The sequence below is a fragment of the Oncorhynchus tshawytscha genome, linkage group LG18 (genome assembly GCF_018296145.1).
Source record: "Oncorhynchus tshawytscha isolate Ot180627B linkage group LG18, Otsh_v2.0, whole genome shotgun sequence".
NCBI lineage: Eukaryota > Metazoa > Chordata > Actinopteri > Salmoniformes > Salmonidae > Oncorhynchus > Oncorhynchus tshawytscha.
This window is the reverse complement of record NC_056446.1, coordinates 31,166,874-31,175,687: the sequence shown is the minus strand read 5'-3', so window position 1 is coordinate 31,175,687 and position 8,814 is coordinate 31,166,874. Positions and strand designations below refer to the sequence as shown.

Sequence of the window (8,814 nt, the reverse complement as noted above, 5' to 3'; positions counted from 1 at the left end):
CAGCAGGAGGCCTTTTGTCTTTTGGTAGGTCATCATTATAATAATAATTTGTTTTTAACTGACTTTCCTAGTTAAATAAAGGTTAAATAGCTACAATTCAATTCACTTTTCACATGAGTGCAGTGTATGCCTCTGCCAAGAAGGGTAGTTTTTATGCCAAAACCAGGTGGTAGGATTGAGGATAAATATCAAATGAAGATTTAGAAATACAGTCTATGAAAACTTTACTGACGGAAATATAATGTAATTTAAATAGCACTTCATCCTTAAATGACGTACCCGGAACTGTATCGTCTGGAATCGGAAATACGTAAAAAAATTATCTGCGTTCGTGTGTTGTCGAATATATTTTTCTTAGCACATTTTCTACACGAAATATACAAGCATGGCTATGCAAGCAGCTAAACGAGCTAATGTAAGTTGGCATGTATCATGTTTTTGGATTCAAATGATAGCTATAGCTAATCAACCTCGTCATGTTTAATTTATACTTAGCGTGGTAGTTGGGTGGCTAACGAAGCTAGCTCGCTAACTAGACACTGTAACGCTAAGATAAAGACAGGCGATTGGCTTGATCGATTTAATAATAATTTGATGGGTGCTTGTATTTGTCCCATTTCACACATGTACAAGCTATGCTTTATCGTTAGCCATATTATATTAAGACGTAAATATCAAACACCATTCAACTAAAACGCTTTTTTTTTGTGGGGGAAATGTTAATGTTATCTAACGTTAATTATTTTCACTCAAGTTAGCCATCTAACTTGCTTTAAACTGCGTAACTAACATCACTTAGTAGCATGATCATGAAACGTTACTGTTTACGCAACTTGTCACAGTTTATACTCATTTTACGTTATTTAGTTAAGTAAATTGAGCGTATCAGTTGCAAATGCTGTTTTCTATGCAGATTCGATTACCACCTGAAGTCAACAGAATACTCTACATTAGAAATCTACCATACAAGATCACAGCTGAGGAAATGTACGACATCTTTGGGAAGTATGGACCAATACGGCAGATTCGAACGTAAGTGGAAGATTGTTGATCTGGATGGAATGCTCAGATATACCATGGGTGATGTAGTTTACATAGTTTATTTAATTATTTGATTTAATGGCTGGAAATGGCTGCCTTTTATTTATTATATTTATATTTTATTTTATTTATTTAATTTTATATTTTTTAACCTTTATTTAACAATGACAAATTCTTATTTACAATACAATTTACAATAAGGCAACAGGCCTCGTGTGTGGACGGGGCCTGGGATTTTAAAAATAATTTCAATATAAATATAGGACAAAACACACATCACAACAAGAGCAACACATTACATAAAGAGAGACCTAAGACAACAACATAACAAGGCAGCAACACATGACAACACAGCATGGTAGCAAAACAGCATGGTAGCAAAACAGCATGGTAGCAAAACAGCATGGTAGCAACACAACATGGTAGCAACACAACATGGTAGCAACACAACATGGTAGCAACACAACATGGTAGCAACACAACATGGTAGCAACACAACATGGTAGCAACATTATTGGGCAAAGTCAACAGCATAAAGGTCAAGAAGATCGAGACAACAATACATCATACAAAGCAGCCACAACTGTCAGTAAGAGTGTCCATGATTGAGTCTTTGAATGAAGAGATTGAGATAAAACTGTCCAGTTTGAGTGTTTGTTGCAGCTCGTTCCAGTCGCTAGCTGCAGTGAACTGAAAAGAGGAGGGACGGACCCAGGAATGTGTGAGCTTTGGGGACCTTTATTTTTATTTCACCTTTATTTAACCAGGTAAGCTAATTGAGAACAAGTTCTCATTTGCAACTGCGACCTGGCCAAGATAAAGCATAGCAGTTCGACACATACAACAACACAGTTACACATGGAATGAACAAAACATAGTCAATAATACAGTAGAAAACAGTCTGCAATATGAGTGCAAATAAGGTCAAATAAGCGAGTTATGGTAATAAATAGGCCATGGTGGCGAAATAATTACAATATGGCAATTAAACACTGGAATGGTAGATGTGCAAAAGATGGATGTGCAAGTAGAGATACTGTGGCGCAAACGGAGCAAAATAAATAAATGCAGTATGGGAATGAGGTAGATAGATGGGCTGTATACAGATGGGCTATGAACAGGTGCAGTGATCTGTGAGCTGCTCTGACAGCTGGTTTTTAAAGCTAGTGAGGGAGATGGGAATCTCCAGCTTCAGTGATTTTTGCAGTTCGTTCCAGTCAGTGGCAGCAGAGAACTGGAAGGAGATGCGACCAAAGGAGGAGTTGGCTTTGGGGGTGACCAGTGAGATATACCTGCTGGAGCGTGTGCTGCGAGTGGGTGCTGCTGTGGTGACCTGTGAGCTGAGATAGGGCGGGGCTTTACCTAGCAGAGACTTGTAGATAACCTGTAGCCAGTGGGTTTGGCTTTTGTTGAATGTGGAGAATGAGGGCTGCAGTAGATATCTTAGATAACCAGATGTTTTTGGAACTAGTGAATGTAACGCAACAATGTATACTGAGATTTTTTTATATAAATATGAACTTTATCAAACAAAACATACATGCGTTGTGTAACATGAAGTCCTATGAGTGTCATCTGATGGAGATCATCAAAGGTTAGTGATTAATTTGATCTCTTCCTGCTTTTTGTGACTCCTCTCTTTGGCTGGAAATATGGCTGTGTTTTTCTGTGGCTTGGCTCTGACCTGACATAATCGTTTGTGGTGCTTTCTCTGTGAACGCCTATTTGAAATCGGACACTGTGGTGGGATTAACAACAAGATTACCTTTAAAATATATAAGATACTTGTATGTTTGAGGAATTTTAATTATGAGACTTCTGTTTTGAATTTGGTGCCCTGCTCTTTCACTGGCTGTTGTCATATCGATCCTGTTAACGGGATTTCAGCCCTAAGACGTTCTAAGGGTAGAGAAAGCTTGTTGGACACTAAGTAGTAAGCTTTGTTGTAGAGCATTTAACACAAAACCCGGGGAGGAGCCAGCTGAGTATAAGATTATCATCTGCATATAAATGGAGGAGAGCTTCCTACTGCCTGAGCTATGTTGATTTAAATTGAGAGGAGCGTGGGGCCTAGGATTGAGCCTTGGAGTACTCCCTTGGTGACAGGCAGTGGCTGAGACAGCAGATTTTCTGACTTTATACACTGCACTCTTTGAGAGAGGTAGTTAGCGAACCAGGCCAAAGACACCTCAGAGACACCAATACTCCTTAGTCGGCCCACAAGAATGGAATGGTCTACCGTATCAAAAGCTTTGGCCAAGTCAATAGAAATAGCAGCACAATGTTGCTTAGTATCAAGGGAAATGGTGACATCATTAAGGACCTTTATTAAGGTTGCAGTGACACATCCATAACCTGAGCGGAAACCATATTGCATACCAGAGAGAATACTAGACATCAAGGAAGCCAGTCAGTTGATTTTTGAAAAGTTTTTCCAACACTTTTGATAAACGGGGCAAAAGAGAAATGGGCCTATAACAGTTAGGATCAGCTTGATCTCCCCTTTTAAATAAAGGACAAACTGTGGCTGCCTTCCAAGCAATGGGAAACTCCCCAGAAAGGACAGACAGGCGTTTGACATGATACGGTCATCAACCTTAACTTCTTAAGGTATAGGGGGCAGTATTTTCACTTTTGGATAACAATATAAGATATGCATATTATTAATAGATTTGGATAGAAAACACTCTGAAGTTTCTAAAACTGTTTGAATTATGTCTGTGAGTATAACAGAACTTAGGTAGCAGGCAACCCCGAGGACTAAGCGTTCAGAATTTTTTTTTTTTTTGGTCTCTGTCTGTTCACTGTGTTCTCATTGGCAAACGATATTTCTTAGGAACTTGTTTTCAGTTCCTACCGCTTCCACTGGATGTCACCAGTCTTCGTAATTTGGTTGAGGTTATTAATTTGTGCAATGAAGAAGTAGGGCCATCCTGGAAAAGGGTAATGCTGTTGAGAGTTGGTCAAGACTTGAAAAGTAGTGTTAGTTTCCTTTCGTCCTCTATTGAAAACAGATAGACCCATCTTCAATTTGATCGATTGTTAACGTTTAAAAAATACCTAAAGTTGTATTATAAAAGTAGTTTGAAATATTTTGGCAAAGTTTATAGGCAACTTTTGAAATATTTTGTAGTGACGTTACGCATTTTGGAAGCTGTTTTTTTTTCTGGATCAAATGCATCAAATAAATTGACATTTTGGATATTATATGGACGGAATTAATCGAACAAAAGGACCAATTGTGATGTTTATGGGACATATTGAAGTGCCAACAAAAGAAGCTCGTCAAAGGTAAGGCATGTTTTATATTTTAATTCTCAGTTTTGTGTAGCGGCTGCAGGGTTGTAATATGCTACCCTCTTTGTTTACTGTTGTGCTATCATCAGATAATAGCATCTTATGCTTTCGCCGAATTTGCAGCGCTGCATTTTCCCTGGTTTTTGGCCAAGTGGGACGCAAGCGTCCCCTATACCATAAGAAGTTAAAGAAGAAAGGGTCTAAACCATCTGACCTAGATTGTTTTTTGGGGTCAAGTTTAAGGAGCTTCTTTAGGAGCTCTGACTCAGTGACTGCCTGCAGGGAGAAATGTTGTAGCGGGGCAGGGGAAAAAGAGGGAGAAGCATTGGGGATAGTCGCATTAGGAGGGGTGGGAGATGAGGAAATTTTGGACGGGCAAGGAGGCATGGCTGAGTCAGGATTTCTATTTGACTTAATGAAGTGGTGATTAAAGAGCTCAGCCATGTGCTTCTTGTCAGTAACAACCACATCAACTTTAAGGGACATGGGCAGCTGTGAGGAGGAGGGTTTATTCTCCAGGTCTTTAACTGTTTTCTAGAACTTCTTGGGGTTAGACCAACAAGGAGAGAACTGCTCCTTAAAGTAACTAACTTTGGCCTTCCGGATAGCCTGAGTGCACTTATTTCTCAATTGCCTGAACGATAGCCAGTCAGCCTGAGTGTGTGTGCCGAGCCTTTTGCCAAATGCAATTCTTGAGGTGGAGTAACTCTAAGATCACGGTCGAACCAGGGGCTGAACCTGTTTTTTTTATTTTATTCTCTTTTTTTATGGGGGTGTGTTTGTTAACAATACCACTGAAAATATTAAAAAAAGGTCCAAGCATCTTCGACAGAGGTTATCAAGCTGATCCTTTACCATTTTAGAGGCCAGGTCATGAAGGAAGGCTTGCTCATTTGTTTTTTTAGCAAGCATCTATGACAAATCAGGACAGGTTGTTTCACTGAGCAGCCATTACGAACACAGGCTGTAAAACAGTTGTTACTAAGGTCATTACAGAAAACACCAGACTGATACCTATCAGGATTATTTGTGAGGATAACATCGAGGAGAGTAGCCTTTTCTGGGTGTTTGTGGGATTGGTGATAATCTGAGAAAGATTTAGGGAGTGCCATTGCTTTAGGACTTGGTCAGGTGGTTTACGCATGTCCCAGTTTAGGTCACCTAGCAGGACAAATTCAGACTTTGTGTAAGGGGCCAGGAGAGAGCTTTAGGGCAGGTAGGATACAGGCAAGTGCTGATGGAAGACGATAGCACCCAGCAACAGTCAACAAAGAGCTATTTGAAAGTTTAATTCTTAAACCAGCAAATCAAATTGTTTGGGTACAGACTTGGTGGAGACAACCGAGCACTGAAGGTCATCCTTGGCAAAGATTGCCACTCCCCCACCTTTGGAAGATCTGTCTTGCTGAAAAAGGTTATAGCCAGAAAGGTTAACATCAGTATTCAAAACACTCTTCCTTAAACACGTCTCAGTAATGACCAACACATCTGGATTGGAGCTGTGAATCCACACTTTCAATGGATCCACTTTAGATAATAAGCTTCTAGTGTTAACATGCAGAAAACACATGTTTTTTTTGAGAGCAGAAATCAGTGAAGCAGATATCAGAGCACAAGTCAGAATTGGGGCTAGCAACAGTAGATGGGCCAGGGTGTACATACACATTTCCAGATATCATCAGCAGTAATACAATCAAGGCAAGGCAGAGGACCGGGAGAGCTCTGCAGTGTTGATTTGACATCTGAATGTGCATCAGATGGCAACAAGATCATATTGTACAGCAATTTCATCAGGTAACATGAATACAAAGCCAGCGAGAGATGGTTAGAATAGGATGGGAGGCCAAAAGTCTATGTAACCAATAGAGTCAGAGTCCCGAGTGTGGGGACAAACAGTCTGTCCCACAGTTGGGTGAAGAAAGTTTGTAGTCAACAAAGTATGCAGGATTCATGAGGCAAAATACGAAATATTTTTATATATATATATATATATATATATATATATAACGACTTGGGGCTAGCCATTGTAAGTTCAGAGTCACTTGCCCCAACAGTGCTTTTGTGCTGGGGGCGAGCGAAAGCTCGGGAGATAGGGGTGAGTCTGTACCAGACAGGGGGAGACAGGCCAGGGCAGACAGTGAACAAATTGCCAGGTGGAATCCAAGTAGCAGCGCAGCAGGCAATGGGAGCAGGTGTCACACCCACTTGGAAGAAGCTTTTATTTCTGGAGGCAGATTTCTTGTAGAAAATGCCAGTGAATGGTCTTTGAACAGTAGGAGGGGGCTTCAGAGGGCGCTTCAAAGACTCCTGACACTTGTTGGGTCAAACGCCCTTTTACTTTACACCTTAGTGCTAATTGAATTTGTATCTGGTCTGTCCTTTCAAGCCTGGGAGCTCACTTCCAGGTTGGATGGTGTCCTCTGGTCCCTGCTGTTTGCTAGTTCATGTATCATCTCCTTGTGTGTAGGCTAGTCTGCAGAACTGTGGCAGGTATTCAACCACAGTCTCATCATTGTCTTGTCTAAATGTATGTATTCTTATGCACTGTCTTTCAGTGGAAACACACCGGAATCAAGAGGGACAGCTTATGTGGTCTACGAGGACATCTTTGATGCCAAGAATGCCTGCGATCACCTTTCTGGATTCAACGTCTGCAACAGATATCTTGTAGTTTTATACTACAATGCAAACAGGGTACGTAGGCCTATAATCTCATCAATCAAGGACCTGACAAAGTCTCCTCTAACCATTGTTGATATATTTTCTCAACAGGGCTAGTAACTTTCATAGTTTTGCATATGGAGAAAATACCATACTGAACAAACATTGTAGGCCAGGGCTCTCCAACCCTGTTCCTGGAGAGCTACTGTCCTGTAGGTTTTCACTTCAACCCTAATTGAGCGCAGCTGGTTGTAATAATTATCTGGTTGATAAGTTGAGTCATGTTAGATACAGCTGTGGTTGCAGCGAAAACATACTTGAGGAGAACCCTCCACGAACAGGGTTGAGCCCTGGTGTTGGCATTAGTCAATGCTGGTACATTACATTTGTAGGTGTCTGGAGGAAGAGTGAAACTGCTTATTTTTATTAAACTGAGAGTCTGCAATATTATGCTGCTGCCAGAAACTGGATGAACCACAGATATCGCAGACGAGCGTGACTCAAGACGACAGAGGATCTGCACATGTACACTGATGTGCCTCACTCTGCTGCAACGTGTGATAGCTGCTAGACCAAAACGGCGAAGAAGTTTAGCCTTGCGCTTCGCACTCTTAGTTGTTGCGGAAGTCGGCCTGATATTTTTGTGTACTTTGTTCATCACTGACTAACTTTTAAGGCACTAATGTGAGGTAAATGTTGTAATCAATATGTTATTTTCTTTCTGACAGTTCGGCCTGTGTCTGGGTGTCACATGTAAACAGTGTAAAGTTTTGCACTTAAACATGCGTAACTCATGATTTTCATTCCACTGTTTCTCACAGGCTTTCCAGAAGATGGACACCAAGAAGAAAGAGGAGCAGCTGAAGCTTCTGAAGGAGAAATATGGCATAAACACAGATCCCCCAAAATAGTCTCCCCTCTTCCCCCTTTGGCACAGAATGTGCATTTAGACATCTGTACAAATTCATCTATTGCTTGTTGTAAGCCAATAATGTTTGCTTGTAGGACTCTTGTCTCCTGAAATGCTTTTTATTTTATTTTGCTTATTTTTTTCAATTCTAAATAATTTGTACATCTTAATTTGTCCAATTGCTAAAGGGGGGTTCTACTGATTGCTATGTGATAGTGGTTGCATTTTACAGGCTTTGACAGTCTTTTTGTTTAATTTCAGTTTTGGTATGTCTCTTTGGTGTGCAGTTTGAACACATACAATCTCTGTGGAAAAAATCTTCTGCAGTTTGATGTAAACATATTCATAAAAAAATGTTAATTCATACAGATTCACTTGCGTTTTTAGATTCTGTCAAATAAATTGGTATTTTCTGTAAAATAAATGGTCCTTGTATAAAAGATGCTGGCCATACGTCTTGCATGAATGCACTTCTGTCATAGCACTGTCCTCTTCCTGAACCCATAAAGGTCAACAGTAGTAGGTAGGTTCCAGCCCAGGTCAAAGTAGAGGTGTAGGTCACTCCTAGACAGGCACACACACGACTGCCAGCAGCGCTATTGTAATTCTACATACGCAATGCACAGGGTCTTTCACACTATCCTCTAACCAGGGCTCTTTGCAGTCAGTATTGCACAGTTTAGTCAGCCTGCTTTCCTTTCACATAGCTTTGTATAATGGCCAAGACCATATTTGTCACTGGGCCAGTTCAACTCGTATTTAGAGTGGAGATGTTCTGGATTGTGGTAGATCTATACCCAAGACATCCTCAAGAAGACAATCTCTACCGTTGGTTTGCCTGCTTATTCTAATATGAACACAACTATACAGATTGGTTTTATGTGCAGTACTGCATACTATCACAA

The 8,814-nt window shown here is 40.5% G+C and overlaps 1 protein-coding gene across 1 annotated transcript; it reads left to right on the top strand.

Moving 5' to 3' along the window:
• Positions 1 to 261: 261 nt before the first annotated feature.
• On the top strand, positions 262 to 8,351 carry LOC112217866 (splicing factor 3B subunit 6). Its single transcript, XM_024378462.2, has 4 exons — positions 262 to 415; positions 914 to 1,032; positions 6,894 to 7,032; positions 7,821 to 8,351. Exons 1-4 carry the CDS (start codon positions 386 to 388, stop codon positions 7,908 to 7,910), a joined length of 378 nt encoding a protein of 125 aa, XP_024234230.1. The 5' UTR covers positions 262 to 385; the 3' UTR covers positions 7,911 to 8,351.
• Positions 8,352 to 8,814: the final 463 nt, after the last annotated feature.

Excerpts from the sequence above, each read along its gene's own strand:
- LOC112217866 (XM_024378462.2), top strand. The coding sequence starts at position 386 with ATGGCTATGCAAGCAGCTAAACGAGCTAAT. Across the intron at positions 1,033-6,893 it reads CCAATACGGCAGATTCGAAC|TGGAAACACACCGGAATCAA; the intron begins GTAAGTGGAAGA and ends ACTGTCTTTCAG. Across the intron at positions 7,033-7,820 it reads TATACTACAATGCAAACAGG|GCTTTCCAGAAGATGGACAC; the intron begins GTACGTAGGCCT and ends TGTTTCTCACAG.